At 34.9% G+C, this 16,697-nt stretch overlaps 1 protein-coding gene across 1 annotated transcript in view; it reads right to left on the minus strand.

Moving 5' to 3' along the window:
* Positions 1-13,282, minus strand: part of CCDC178 (coiled-coil domain containing 178) — a 301,909-nt gene extending 288,627 nt beyond the window's left edge. Inside the window, exons 1-3 of the mRNA XM_040984659.1 lie at positions 13,277-13,282; positions 12,628-12,765; positions 4,574-4,596 (exon numbers count right to left, since the gene is read on the minus strand). Coding sequence (XP_040840593.1) covers positions 4,574-4,596; positions 12,628-12,765; positions 13,277-13,282 — 167 coding nt within the window. The remainder of the gene's footprint in view (positions 1-4,573; positions 4,597-12,627; positions 12,766-13,276) is intronic.
* Between the last annotated feature and the right edge of the window lie 3,415 nt (positions 13,283-16,697).

A 16,697-nucleotide genomic window follows, 5' to 3' on the forward strand; every position in this document is an offset into this window, starting at 1 on the left:
CATGATTTAGAAAAGCTTATTTATTCCAAAGTCAGAAAATAATTATATTTTGTTCAAGCTTTAATTTTCTTGTCAGAAATTCTCATGTAATTTTCCTTGCCTTTTCACTTTTAAAAAGTTAAAAGTTGTCTCAGAATCATTTTGTAAATGCTTTCCCCCAAAGCAGCTTAATGTCAATGCCATGGTATCACAAGATATCATACATAATTAAATTTTATTCTTTCCTGTTCAGTTGATGATTGGACCAACAAAGTTCTACATTGATTTTGTTTTATTTTAATTGAGGTAAAAGTTCTATGACATAAAATTAATCATATCATATTCACAATTTAGATTTGTTTTCATCTATGAAGGATAATTCCTACAATTGGAATCATAATAATAACTGATATTTTGCTTCTGGTTCCTTTTACCTTGTATAAGAATTTTGAATTTTAATAGTTTCCCCAAGATGTATATATCAGGACTCTTTTTATAGAATATTTCATCATACATATAAAACATTTATTTGCCTATTAGTTCACTGATGGATGTGACACTGCTTTGCATTTTTGGTGCTGGAAATACTGAAGTTATGTACACTTTTATGTAAGTTTCCTTTGAGCCCTTGCTTTAATAACTTTTGGGTATGCATCAAGGAGTGTAATTACTGGGTTTTATTTTTGGAGAAACCAACAGTTTTTCATGCTGTCTGGGCAATTTTACAGACACACCAGCAGTGTGTACAGATTGCAACATTGAAAGATGAGAGCAGGAAATTCATGTGTTACTCATGACCTTAGGTTGCAAAAGTTCAGTCTTCAGCCTTAAGTATAATGTGAGCCAAGGGGTTTTCCATAAATGCCTGCTTTTATGCTTAATACGGTCCTTTAAAACCATCATATTTGGGATAAAAAACTTGGCTTGCATCACATGTTTTTCTCATCAATTGAGATTGTCATATGGACTTTCTCTTGTTTTATTAATACTTGATAATACACTGGTTTTTCTATATTGAACTTCCCTCATATTCCTAGGAAAAATAAGACATTGTCATGATGTACAAGCCTACAAATGTTTCCTACATATGAGTAGCTAGTATTTTGTTGGAGATTTTGATGTGAATATTTATAAAGAGACTGCTCTCCAATTTTGTGATTTTTTCATCTGCCTTTAATATTAAGAAAGTACTATTCTTATAAAATGTTAGTAAGGTTCCTCTTTTCTGACTTGGAAGAGTTTGGACAGGGTGCTATGCTGTTGTAGAATACACTGGAGATACAATCTGGCCAGGGGATTTGCACTGTGGTACTCTTTGGATCATTGACTTGAGCTATTTATTTGAAATGGGTCTGTTCAGATTTTCTACTTCTTTTTGGGTCAGTTTTGATGTTTAAGTGTCTCTGGTTCTTTTTATCTTGGCTGCAGTATTTGTAGATACACCACTGTGTATTAGTGTACAATGCAGTATACTCTATGGTTTTAGAGGCATGAACCTTTGCTGCTTTTGTCATTGTAGCTAAAGGTTTTTGAATTTGGCTGATTTTTAAAATTTTATTTTAATTGATTATTATTTTAATATTCTTATTTATTTCTACTTGGTATTTTGCTTTTTAATGTAAAAATTTGCAGCTCAAGAGTTCTCCCTGAATACTATTTTGCTGCATCCAATTTTGATATCTTCACTTTAAAATGATTTTGAATTTATTCTGTGATCATTGCTTTAGCTGTTTTTAAAATTAATTTCTATGTTAATATGGGTTTTATCAGTTTGTTATTGATTTCCAGTTTCATTCTAATCAGTAGGAAAAAACATATTTTAATTTTATTGATATCTGTAGGTACATAACGTTTTTATATATTGTGAATTATGTGTATATTAAAAGAATATTCCTGAGCCTGGCGTGGTAGTTTAGTGGCTCAAGTTCTCACCTTGCACACATCAGGATGCCATATGGGTGCCAGTTCATACTAGATGCTCCACTTTTCATCCAGCTCCTTGCTTATGGCCTGGGAAAGCAGTTGAATATGGCCCAAAGCCTTGGGACCCTGCACCCATGCGGGAGACCTGGAAGAAGGCCCTAGTGGCTGGCATCAGATTGGCTCAGCTCCAGCCCTTGCTGCTCCTTGAGAAGTGAATAAATGGAAAAAACTCTCTTTGTTTTGTATCTCCTCTCTGTATATCTGCCATTCCAAAAACAAACAAACAAACAAAAAAACTCTTTAAAAGTACTGTATAAGTTTGTTGGGTCTCTTTGGTTCTTGCATTGTTCAAGTGACTTCATTATGTCCCTCACCCCATTTTATTCTTTTATCCATTATTAAGAGAAGGGGCACTTAAATTCTCAAACTGCTACTATATCATTCTGTATGTTTTGAGGTCATGTTGCTACATGTCTACACACATTTCATTTGGAGACCTTAATCCATTTTGTATTATTAATATCTTCCTATTCCTCAATGACTTCATGGTTATTTTTCATGTCTGTGTTTTATTACACGGTTTCAATAAAAATAATTTTTTAGTAATTTTGCTGTTACAGTGGGAATTTCAATTAGCTTCTTAACTACAAACTTAAGTGCAAATTAAGGTAAATGTAGTTTCAATAATAGAAAAAGCCATGCTCTTTTGAGGGTTTTTGGTGTCTCTTGCACAAATGTACTTATTTGTATACTCTGAGTCACCAACACATATTTATGAGTATTATCCATTTTTATTTTAGTCAAAAAATGTATGCAGAAATCAAATTACTCTATTTACCTTGTGGTTGCTATTGTTATCATTATCCTTTATTTCTTCAAGTGTATTTGAGTTAAAATCCGATGTACTTTCATTTCGACCTGAAAGCATCCCTTTGGGATTTTTAGAGATAAGTCTATCAGATATATATCCCCTAAATTCTGTTCATCTGGGGATGTCTGAATTATGTAAAACTTGTAAAAGTTTATTTTAAAATTTATTTTGATTTTCCTGAAAGAGTGATAGAGCGATACAAGCATTCCACTCTCTGCTTGGTTCCCCCGATGCCTGCAACAACCAGGGCTGAGACAAGCTGACCTCCTTGGGAGTGTCCCATGGAGATGGCAGATCCCAGGCACTACAGGTACCCTCAGCTGCCAGCCAGGATGCACTAGCAGGAAGCACAATTGAGAGTAACCGAGATTCAAATGGAATGCAGGTGCCACAAGTGGTAGCTTCACCTGCTATACCATAAAACTCCTCCCTAGTCTTCACCTTTCTCTTAAAGACATATTTACTTATTTGGCAGAATGACCAAGACAGAGATGGGGAAACAGAGCAAATCTTCCAAGCGCTCGTATCCTGCTCAAATGGCCACAACAGCCTGATGCCAGGTGCCAGGAACCGACTTCAATAAATTCACTTTTAAGAGTTCCTAAAAATAGTTTATTTTAGTGTTTTTTTTCTTGTCAAGAATGGACCTTTTTTCTCCATATGCCTAATAATTTTTAAAGCAAATCAGATGTTTTACGCTTTATGTTAAAGTAAATTTCTTGTTACTCTTTTTTGTGAGTTGTAATTTGTTTAGTGATTCTTCCAAACAATTTTTGTGATTTGTGCTTCTCTATCATTTTTGGACACTAAATTTTTTTTTCTAGCTTAATGGTAAGCCAATGTTTTGTCTTAGTGAACTTGATTGCCTGGAATGAGAGGAAAGGAAAAATAAATTCTAAATTAGCAGCCTGACTCTATATTGGAGTATCCCTTCAATGTTATCCAGCCCACTTACAACCATTCATTGACTTCAGTTCTTGCCTGTGCAGATCCTAACTGCTAACCAGAAGATAAATATTAGGGTATTCTTAGTTATTTTCTGAGCATATGGCTAGTCCTCATCTTGTCTTCTGGAGATTCCAATATATACTGATATCACAAAAAAATCCTATTCCTTCATGGTTTTCTTTCCCTAATACTGTCTTTCTAGACATCCTCTTTTCTAACGTGCTAATGCCAATCGTTATCCATTACTCCAGACAGCTGTGGCAAGTTTACAACTTTCGAGGCTTTCAGCAAATCCTGTCTGAACATTTCCACAGCCTTGTGATAGTATGAGGCAAATGAACACAGGCATTCTTGCTGGTCCATCTAGGTGCAGTCTGATATGCCAAAGTTCTCCTTGTGTTTCTGGTCCAGTTTATGCCACAGTGAAGTCTTCTTTCTTCCTGGCTACCATCAACCTGAAAGTCGCAGGCTAGGAAGCAGCAGGTGAATATGCTATGGTGCTTCCTTAATGGCTGTGCAGCAGTTTCTGTCCTTCCTAGGCTGGTCCCTAGTTGCTCCAAAATGTCTGCCCTGGTAGCTGATTTCTTTGTGATAGATTTAGAGGTGCTTTTATAGAGGGAGCTTATATATATATAGATATATCTATAGACAGACAGAGAGAGAGAACCTTAGAGATCCCTATTCTGCCATTTTCAGTGATGTCTTGATGCTTATATTTTAAAGCACACACTGAAATATTTGATATGAAACATCTTGCTTTAATTTCCTATTCCTTTGAAGCAAATTTCATCTACAGAAGAGGATCAAAAAATTCAACATAGGGAACAATAACAAATTATAAAAGGTTCTTACCATGCATCAAAGGAAGTTTCAAGCTGTTGAAATTTAAAAAAAATCTCAATGAGAATCTAATTTTGAAAATCCCAAAAGACAGTGCATAAACTCCCCTTAAGCCTGAACATACTGATAAAATTTTCAATTTTTTACTTCACATCTGCTACTACATTTTTCCAAGCTTTGCTTTTTTGTTACTTCTTGAATATGTTCAAAGAACTCACTCTTATTCCTTCATTATTACTCCCACCAAATAGTTGTATACTTTCTGCTCATGCTTCTAACTCTTACTGTTTTATCAAACACTCACTCAAATTTCACTTCATCTCAAAAGAAGGCAGGTCAAAAAGGCTTCTCTGTGGAGATTGTGAGAAATTCCCAGAATCTAAGAATAATCAGATGGTCACTGGAAGACTATTGTGCATGAGGTGAATCAGGCTTGCTGCTTTTCATTACCAGAAATTAGAATATGGCTGGAAAATTGTCCCCTGTTTATGCCATGAAAACAGCTCTTCTAGCTCGATTGATTGATGTTCCATTTAAGAAGGAATGGCAATCCCAGAAGGGATATGATGCCTCCATGGAGAAACACAGTAAAATGCTGGTAACCAGCAGAATCTCACAATAGACATAATAAGGTGAATAAGAAAAAACAAAGGCAGATTCATCAAGGATTGGGTAATACAAACTCAGTTGTAAACTTATTTAGGCAAAAGAAGAGCCTGAGCACTTTTTAACCTAAACACAATTTCCAGTAATAAAGTCCCAATATACCTATTTATTAGATAAAAGTCTATGCAACAAGCACTTAAATAGCTACTAAGAAGCAAACAAACAAAAAACAAACTGGCAACCAGTGATCAGTCTGTTCCATCACTTACAAGAGCAGAGTACAGCTCAAAGCCTTGGGTCCCTGTACTCAAGTGGGAAATCAAAAAAACAAAACAAAACAAAACAAAAAGCTCCTGGTTCCTGGCTTCATATTGGCTTAGCTACAGCCACTGTGGACCTTTGAAGAACACTGTTCTATCAATCTCTGTGAATTGTCCTTCCCAATAAAAATAAGTAAGTCTTAAAAACAAAGTATCATTATTCGGGACTGGCACAGTGGCGCAGTGGCGCAAGTGGTTAAGGTCCTCGCCTTGCACGCCCGGGATCCCATATGGGCGCTGGTTCTATCCCGGCAGCCCAGCTTCCCTTCCAGCTCCCTGCCTGTGGCCCGGGAAAGCAGTCGAGGACGGCCCAAAGCTTTGGGAACCTGCACCTGCGTGCAGCTCACTTGGGGAGTGAATCATCGGATGGAAGTTCTTCCTGTCTGTCTCTCCTCTCTGTATATCCGCCTTTCCAATAAAAAAATAATAAAAATAAATCTTTAAAAAAAAAACAAAGTATCATTATCCAAGAATAAAGTAGCTTAAAAACAATTAAGGTGTCAGTAAGTTATGCTTCAATAGAACAGTAAACTAGAAAGAGCATACCTATAAGAATCTAGTATAAAATACTTTCCAAATAAAAGAATATATTGGGATCAATTGGATAATGATTCAGAAAATGGGTTATGGGCCCATGTCATAAACAATTAAAATTAAGATTATCTGAAGATACTAATACAATATCTAAAAATTTTTAAATAATAAAGTTTTGCTGATGATATTAGTGAAATATTTTTTAATAATATAAAAATCCTAGAACTTTCCAAATAACAGCTGGGTTACAAATAATAATAATAATAATAATAATAATAATAATAATAATTAATGAGGGAAATATCATAAATAAATTGTGGTTCATATAGAATAACTTTTATAAATTTCAAAAAAGATAAAAATTGGAAAGCATATGGACTGTGATAAACAAAAGGTAAATCAAATGGATAGCACAAAGAAATCTCAATACTAAATGATCTAAGCAATGGGGAGTATACAAACATAGCCTGATATTTATAAAATACGTCTGATGGAATCAGTATTTTAACATCGCAGTATTCAGCAATTCCCTCCTCTTCCCCATGTCCTCTTATTCGTTCTGTTGTAAACAGGGTTTGGTGTTAGCGACTTTTCTGGAATTTTCTTACGTTGGTAATAGTGCCAACAGGATAGAATCAAAAAACGAAAGCCCTGAAAGAAACTAAACCCACCTTCACAATCCAAATGCTGAATGCTTTTCTATTTGAAATTCCAATGAGGTTTTTTTTTTAAACAATAATCGTATTCTAAATTTTTATGAGGGGACAATAAACCTCTAAAAACTGAGGAACTTTAAAAAAAGATTTAAAAAAAAACTCTGTATCAGATATAAAATGTAACATGAAATATACAAGGTAGATAAATGACACAGATATAGGGAAATAAAATTGACACGTGGGCTAAAGAAAACAGAATCAGATAAAATCTATATAAAAATATACATGATGCATTTGGTATGTATGATTTCTTTATTTTTTTTAATTTTAATAGGCACTTGGGTCTGGCCTCTCCCTTCCCATGTCCTCTTCTCTCCCCAAGGCTCTCCCCTCCAGTCTTACAATAGGCATCTCTCATGTACCCTCACAAGTCCATCACACTGGCGCTGCAGTGTCTCCCAACAATATAGCAGATTATCTGCTGTTTCGCTGTGACTCCATCCTTGTCCTGCAGGCGTGGGGACATACTTCTGTTTCTACCTACGAACATACTTATTTCTGCCACATTTCCGTTATACATCCTGTTAGGTTCAGTCTACCACAGGCTTTGGGACTGGCTCATTGCTGTCAGCATATGGTTTCCAGTTGGACCCATGTGGCTGCAAAGTGATTTCTAAAGTAAGTGACTCTTAGAAATCAAATACATGTTGAGAAAAATAAGTTTTATATTACATGAGATCATATATGTATTCTATTTTCATAAAACCAAATCAATTGTATGTGAGAGAGAGAGAGAATGAAAGTGTGATTCAGGAGAGTACGTTGTTTAGCTCAGAAACTTTCTGCCACATCAGTCAGAAGGCATGATCTATGAGAGGAAGAAATGAGAAACTGTTTTAGTGGGGTCTTCTAAGCACACTTCACTCAACCAGAATATTAGCCAACAATCAGAGGGCAGAGAAAAAAAAAACCTTGGAAGAGAGGTTGGAGCTGCTATTCTATCTAGCCTGCTCATGATAAAACAACAAAAAAACCACGAGAAAGGTAGAACTGTTATAGAATTGCATTTCCAGTAAAGAGCTAGTACACTTTTAGAATATATAAAGGTAAAATATGTCTGCTCTTGCAGTATAGGAAGATTTCTTATATAAGAAACCAAATAAGGGTTAAATGATACATTTAAGTCCACTCAAATTAAGAAGCTTTTGGTAATGTATTCCATCAAAAAAATAAATAAAACCACAATCATGGAGAAAATGTCTAAAACATAAATATTTACTAGTGGTAATAAACTGTTCCCACAAATCAATGAGAATGTGCAAGTAAACCCAAAGGAAAAGGAGCAAATGATAAACAGGTATTTCACAGAGAAGAGAATATTCTGAGTGTGTGTGACTAGACTTTACTGGCAAATCAGAATCCTGCAGAGTGTAGAAATCAGGATGAAAAGTACAATAATTCTAGGAAGTGAAGTAGACCGTGAATGGTAACATAATTAGATAAAAAATTAAAAATTCTCCACAACAGACTAATGCTTAATTACTATTCACAATTTGTTCTTTTAAGTGCAACAGAACTTGATATATTTCATAAAGATAAAAACAAATTACTGAAATTTTCAGAAATAGAGTTGAACATGGTAGAAAGATGTATGTTAAGGTGGTAATTCAATAGCTTTGCAAATGTAAGCATTGTAATACAAATGGAGATATAAGAGAAGTTATTTTAGTCAGTCTTTTATCTGATGTTGGGGGCACATTTCAGAAACCATATTCAAATAATGTTTATTCGGTATATTTAAATGGCTCATATTGAAAGGCCTACTATAAAACTAGAGAAGGAATTGAAATTCCACATTCACAATTGTGTACTTGAAATATTTGCATAAGTTTTTCGAAATCTCTCAGACACGTTATATGATTATTTTAAAGAGATTTTTTATTAGACTTAAGCTTAGACTTCCATTTGTGGTTATCAATATTTTGGATACTTGGAAATTATGATTACTATATATGACAGATTCAATTATACCCAAATAATCACAAAATCCCTTGAACTTCCTATTTCTGTCTTTTTCAGAAGAGCAAGCAACAGTACAGGTATGAAAGGAGTGAAATACAAAATCAATGTAGTTTTAAAAATTATCACATTATAGGGGAAATGAAACACTTCATTTACTTATAGCTCTAAGCCACATTGCCCATGATCTCCTGTTTCATTCAACTGGTTATCTTTATACTTTTATTGTAAAATATTGCCAAATATTTGAAAAATTAAATACTACATTACAAACCAAAAAAGTATACATAAGACCTTTAATTTTCACTCTAAAAAAATTAGAAAAAAAAATGGCTTCTTGTTAAGAGTTTGCTTTTGTATCCTGTGACATTTGTTGGGTGTGTATTATCAGTGAACAGTATTTCCAAAAAGAATTTCCATATCCTTGAATTTACATTCAATTTAGCATTTCAGGTAGATATGCTATTTAAATGCCCAAATTATTTTACAAATATAAACAATGCTTACCAAGCAACATGTAAAATCTAAAACTTTTTAAGGACCAAGCAAATCCTTCCCATTTTTAAAACTGTAATCTCAAGAAGAATTTGGCATAATTCAGGACATTATTTCTGAATCTATTCACTAAATTTCTTTGATGCCTATAATTTTCCATGTTCTAAAATACACTATGATTAGTAGTCAATTGTATGTAGACCCTAAATTCTAAGATCATATAATCTTGTGAGAGAGACACACAAAAAATACCACAATGTAATATATAATTTTCACAGCATTGGTCAGCAAAATGTCATATAAAATTTTAAGGAAAGATACTTATATTACATTTACGAAGGCAAATAGTTCTTACGGGAAGGAATGAGGATTAAATAGGGTTAATAAAGTAGCTGAATGAATGAATGAAAGAAGATAAAGTAAGCAAAGTATATGAAGGGAAATGAAGCCTAAATATACTATCCTGCAAAGGGAGATCTAGTTTTGTTTGTTGTTTATGTTTTATTTTATTTTGTTTTGCTTTTATTCCATGCCAAGGAGACTGGGCAAGAAAGTTTCAGAAGACAGTTTTAAAATTACTGATAACATACTTAAGAAAACAAGGTATATGGCCTGTTTTATGAAGAACAAGTGAGTAGAATATACCTTGAGAGGAAAAATTGCAAGAAAGGCTTGTTACTATATTATTCAGCAAAGAGTAAAATTGGCCTAAAGTAACTTAATACAACAGGGTGTGGGGGCAGAGGAGCATGAATTTTCGGCTTTGAGATGCATTCAAGAGATGGGGTCAAAGAATGTGAGGAACAGGGTTTGCAGCAAGATAGCAAGAAGCTCCAGCACTCAACCCACACAGCTCCAACCCCTGACTTTCCCAAGAGTGCAGGAAAATGAATAAGAGACTATAATGCCTGGTTGTTGTACAAGAAAAGATGCATTATAGAAGGCAGTAAAGAAAGAGTTATTCACGTCACCTCGCTCCCAACACTAAGCATGGGAAAGGAGAGAGAATCAAGCTCAGATTTTACACTTGGAACTTCATACATGGTTTACTATGGTGAAACCCAGAACTGGGTAGAGAGCAACAGTTGGAGCTCCCAGGACAGTACCTATAGTGGAACCTGTGAATTTTTGGCCAGGCTGCCAAGAAACCACCACCACCACGGATCCCTTAACTCCAGATCCTGCAGATAGGGCAGGAAAGTGAGCATGGGCCTTTGCCTTGGAAATCAGCGATAAGCCTTCCGTGGTGGGGCTGAGCACCACTTGAGGCACAAAGGGCACTAACTGCAGCCCTGTGCTCTGGGGAGAGAACGCCTAGGTCTTCTCTAGCATCAGGCAGAAATCTGTGCCTGGGAAGGATGCATTCATGTTCTTGTTACCCACACTACCAGCTACATGTGGGCCAGGCACGCACCCCAATAACCCAAGGACCTACACAAGGAAGGCCCAGCTATAATTCAATGCATGGAGATTTTTCTAGGATATACTATATGCTAGGCCAAAATCAAGTCTCAACAAATCAAAAATAAATAAATAAAATAACATTTTTCCTAACCTCAGAAGAATGAAGTTGGAAGCTTAAAAGGTTTTAGAAAATATGGAAATATAGTGAGACTAAATTTAATGCCCTTGAATAAACAGTAGGCGATGGAAGAAATAAAAAATGGAATTTAAAAAAAATTCTAAACATGAATAAAATGAAAATGATTTAAAACATGCAGGATATAGTAAAAATAATATTAAGAAGAAAGTTTTTAGCAGTAAGTGCCTATGTCAGGAAATCAGACAGGCAATAACAAAAATGATTTAACAATACATCTCAAGGATCTAGAGAAACAAGAATAAATCAAATCACAAATTAGCAGAGGACAGAAATCATAAAAATTAAACAAGAAATAAACAAAATGAAACCAAAAATGATCAAAACAATCAGTGAAATAAAGAGCTGGTTTCTAAAAAGTAAACAAAATGCATATACCATTTGTGCAACTTACGAAAAAGAGGGAGAAAGATCCAGGGAAATAAAATCAGAGATGACAAAGAATGCTACAGCATATACTATAGAAGGAAAAAGAGTCTTCGGGAATTACTACAGTTACATGAAAAAACTGGATACTGTAGATTTCTGGACAAACACAACTTATCATAATTTATCATAATTGAGTGAAGTTGTCATAGGAAACCAAAACACAGAAATAACCAGGACAGAGATCAAATCAATAATAAAGACTCTCCCAAGAAATAGAATTCCAGGACTGCATAGCTTCATTGCTCGATTCTGTAAAACTTTCAAAGAACTAATCCAAATTCTTCTTAAACTATTCAAAACAATTGAGGAGGGAATCTTCCCAAACTCCTTCTGTAAGACCAGTATCACCTTAACTCCAAACCAGAAAAAGATACAACATAGAAAGCCTGGGGAACCTACACCCTCATGGGAGACATGGAAGAAACTCCTGGCTCCTGGCTTCAGACTGGCTCAGCTCCAGCTGTCACCGCCATCTAGACAGAGAACCACTAGATAGAAGATATTTCTCCTCTCTGCAAATCTGCATTTCCAATGAAAATAAATAAAGCCTTAAAAACATAAAAGAAATTTAATATTAATGAAAGGTTTGTGAATTTTTAAAAAGAGTCAACCTTGGAACCAGTGTTACTGTTTAGCAGGTAAAGCTATTACCTGCTAGTGTTATATCCATTATGATCACCAGTTTGAGTTTGGACTACCCAACTTTCACTTTAGCTCTCTGACCTGGTGAAAGGCAGTGGAGGATGGGTAAGGTACCTGGGCCCCTGCACCCACATGGGAGAGCAGGTTGGAATTCCTGGCTCTTGGCTTCTGCCTGACTCAGCCATGGCTGTTGAGGCCATCTGGAGAGTGTGTGTTTATCTCTAACTTTATCTTTCAATAAAAATAATTTTTTTTAGAAAATCATTTTGAGTACTTATTAAAAACATTTGAAAAGTTAGTTATTTCAAGATTCAACTTCCTTCAAAAGATAATAAAGACAAAGTTTAACAGGTTAAAAATAGAAAGAATGGCTCATTGCATTCTCTTTCAACTAACCTATTTGGAATTGCTTTTGAACAAAGTAACACATTGAAAAGGGCACACCGTCCTTTTATACACTGATTCACTCTTCTAATCATCTAATCAGTTTAGTATCCCAAAAAGGATGTAAATACTATTTAATTTACTAGTCAAGTTGGCTTATGGAAATTACTACTTAACATGATTGCCTCTGGATAAAGAACAAACACATGGGGAAATCTATTTAATAAGGTCGTTTCACCCTTTTGGAGCGAGGCTATTGAAAACACGTCTGGACTACTAAATAATACATCTAAGCAAACATGCTAACAAGTATTTCAATCAGCATTTCCTAAAAAATTACAATAAAACCCACAAAATGTTAGTATTTTCAGTGTCTCTCACCTGCTTTAAATGCTGCTGTATTTTGGATTCCACATCATCAATGTGTGAAATAATCTTGCTGACACATGGGGCTGGGATGTTTACTAAAGAACAGCTATGACGTCGACACGGGTAGCTAAAGTAAATGCTTTTGTTTACCTCTAAAGACAAAGCAGATAAAAGATGTAAACAGTTTCACATAGAGTAGTCAACCAGAAAGTTCAGGCTATGCACAATATTTTTGGCTTCATAGATGTCAGTGATCTTCAATTTCTATAATAGGTGGCTTGATAAATAAATCAGAAAAAGAATCTGAAAAATTATCTGAACTCTCAGGGTTAGAGCATTGGCTCAATTAGCTAATCCACCACCTCCAAGCACTGGATTCCCATATGGGCAAGGGTTTGTGTCCAGGCTGATCCATTTCCCATCCAGCTCCCTGCCTGTGGCTGGGGAAGCAGTGGAGAACGCCTCAAAGCCTTAGGACCCAAAGCCCACGTGGACACCAAAAAGAGGACCTGGCTCCTGGTTTCAAATCAGCTCAGTTCTGACCATTGTAGCCATTTAAGGAGTGAACCAGCAGATAGGTGATCTTTATCCCTCTGTAAATCTGCCTTTCCTATGAAAATAAATAGCTCCTTTTAAGAAAAGTATCAGAAAGCTAATCTACATTCATCTATGGTAGCTTAATACTCAAAATACAAATAATAAAAATGAATGTGAAAACACAACACAAAATAAAACACATCAAACTCCAAAAGTTGGTTTAGTGTCCCATGGCTTCAGGAACAAAAGGGCAGCAAACAAGTCATCCATTTGATTTTTAATAGACCGTGAACTATGTTTAAATGTTCTTTTTAAATTTTAACTGTAATTAGTTATTGACAGATTTAATGTGATTTGTATATGCAATTCTAAGAACAGAATTATACCCCCTTCCTCCCTCCTCTCCTTCTCTCTCACCCTCTTCTCTTCCCTTCCCTTTTCAGCTTTTGACAGATTTTAAATTTATATTCTATTAGAAGATTTAATACTTCACTAAGAAGTTTAACAACTAAAAAGACCTTAGTTTAGCAGGAATACAGCCAATTAAATTGACCATTTCACCCCAATAGTTAATTATAACATAATCACATATCATTAAAACTACAGGTTTAAGCATCAGTTTAAAATTCTTAACATTCTCGGTTTGACAAAAATAAAACAAAGTTTTTCAAAATTGTATTTGCTGTGTCAGTTTAGAAATTACAATGTATTCTAAACACTCCCTTCAAAGAGATTCCACAATTTTCAAAGTCGGTAATATCCAAATAGATATACACTGAAAAGTTCTTTCTTAAATCCATCCTAAGTTTTTCTGACTCAAATAAATAAATAAAAGGTCTCCTTTATCCTCAGAGTAACCTCATTTTCCATATTCCATTTCTGAAAATTGGAGTCTCATGCGAAGAGTGATTGATGTTCTTTTTCTCACTAAAGCATTCAAGCTGTACTCATCACAAAATCCACTCAGTCTGATGTGCCTCACTGATTCTAATCCTGACATGTCCCAAATTGACTGAAGGTTGCAGAAGCACAGCAAACTTGTCCATGAAACTCCACCAAAGTGATTACTTGCAGTCCTTCTGATTAAGGACTCCACCAGGCTGGATTACAGTCACAACCACTGATCTTAAACAGGAGACAAAATGTGCCCAGGACCTTCCTGACAACACAGTAATGTCCTCATTTCAGTTGACCTTGTACAACAGAAGAGTTATGTCTTCCGTTTCATTGTCAACCAACAGATGGCAAAGGGTTTTAGATACTTTCATTTGAATGTCAGTCTTTATGAATCCTTATAACCCCCTCAAAATGCCTAATTTCTGTAAAAATAGGCTTTTCATCTGTAAAATGTTCACTCTTAGGTGTTTGAACATAGATGAGTTTATATGTATATTTACATAGATACTATATATATACTAATATATATTAGTAATAGTAACAGTTTTCACAGTAAAAATTTGCTCAAAGCACTGGGCTAATCTCATCAACAAAGATCAGCAGAAGCTGTATCTCATGGATTTTGAGGTTTTGATTTTTGGTTTCATATCTTTAAAACTTTCTCACTGAATTCTTCACTGACTCATAGGTCATACAGTAGGATTTTCTTCAAGAAGATTCTTGATTTTCTTTTTCATTTCTTTAGTGACACATTAGTCATTCAGTAACATGTTAACTTCACATCATTGCTAACTTCTTTTTTTCTTCCTGTTGTTGATTTTGTTTTGTGGCTTTTCATTTAGTGATGTATAACTGTGTAATGGAGACTATCATATCCAGATGTGAGGATGCAATGCAGTATGCATCTCTACTTTCAGATCAAAGATGGACTCCCAATGAAACTGTTAACTATATCTTGACAATAGGATGCTGGACTCCTCGCCATTGTCCATTCCCACAATGATGGACATATGACTACTTATGAACAACTAAACTATTGTAATAAAAAAGGGGAACTCATTGAGCAGGGAAGGAATTGGGGAAGGGATGAGGGAAATCCCAGGGCCAATGGAACTGTATCATAAAATAATATCAAAATCAGTGAGAAAAAATATATACCATAGAGAGAAAAGATCTTGAGAAAAGATTATAGAACTCCTCAAAAATATCACCTGTCACTTAGTTTTGAATTTTGAATATTCCTTCATGATATCAATTCTGATGTTCTAGTTTCACTATACTATTTGGCATTGTGTGTTACGCTCCGTGTCTCCTCCTATATTCACACATATATGCATTTTCACCTCTTAATTGGCAAAGGATCAAATAAGGTACTCCCCTCCCCTCCCTTCTCTTCTCTCTTCCGTTTTCTCTCCCTCTTTCTCTCTCAGCAGTTCTATCCTCCAAATAAATAAAAACTTTGAAAAATTTTATGAAACAATTAGTTTTAGTCCAACAAAAATTGATGGAGTTCCTTTTTGTACAGCCTGCACACAATGGTAAGAGTATTTAAAGAATGAAACTCAGGTGAAATTCTCACACTGCCTAAAAATACTCCCAACTCCAACATTCTTGCTGAGAATTAATCCATAAGCGGCATGACCCTCTTACCTCTAAGCCAGGTTGGGGTTTTCTGAGTCTCTGCAATGTGAAATTTCTATTGCTGGATTAATAGGGACTGACTGACTAGATGGGTAAATATAATAGAAAGATTATGTTTATAAACTATCAAATACCACTGCTCAATGAATTTGATCTTTACATATTATTTTCAGCTCATCCCAATAATCTGACCTTGCATCACACCTTCATCTAATAATAAACATACTGGTTGAGTCCTTTTTGCTCTTGTGAATCATGCTCTAATACACAGGGCAAATATATCTCTTTGATATAATGTATTTATGTATTTTAAATAGGTAATCCGGAATTGAGATATGTGGATCAATTGGCAAGTCTATTTCTTTTTAAGTAATTGACTTTCTCAGAAATCTTCACATGGTCTTCCACCATAACTACACTAGAGTCCATTTCCACCAACCATATGCCAGATGTCCCCCTTCTCTACCTCCTTGCCAGCAGTTGTTACTTCTCTTCAGACAACAGTCTTTCTGACAGGCATGAGGTGGTATCACACTGTGGTTTTAGATTTGCATTTCCCTATTGGTTAGGGATGCTGAGTGTTTTTCCATACATTCGTTGGCCATATGTATTTCTTCTTTTGAGAACTGTTTTCGTGACCTCTGACCCATTATGTGGAATAATTGCTTTGTTGTTTCTGTTTTCAGTTGTTGATATATTCTACGTATTGTTTATTGGACAGGTGTCTTGCAAATAGTTATCCCTTTTAACATCTTGATTTATCCTCAAATTGTAAAACAAATCTGAGCTATTGAGTCTTAAAATAAAATGTCATCTACAGTGTGACAAACAATAACTATTATCTTAAACTCTTTTATGGGAAATGAGCTCCCTTTAGTTTTTATTGTACTAAAACAGAAACTAAAACAATATTTTACTGACATAAAATTACATTTTAATTGCATTTTGCATTGTGGGAAACACTTATCACCAAATATTATAAAATTAAATGTATAGACTGAGTAGGA

The sequence above is a fragment of the Ochotona curzoniae genome, unplaced genomic scaffold, assembly GCF_017591425.1.
Source record: "Ochotona curzoniae isolate NIBS_2020 unplaced genomic scaffold, NIBS_Ocur_1.0 contig_43, whole genome shotgun sequence".
In the NCBI taxonomy this organism is placed as follows: Eukaryota; Metazoa; Chordata; class Mammalia; order Lagomorpha; family Ochotonidae; genus Ochotona; species Ochotona curzoniae.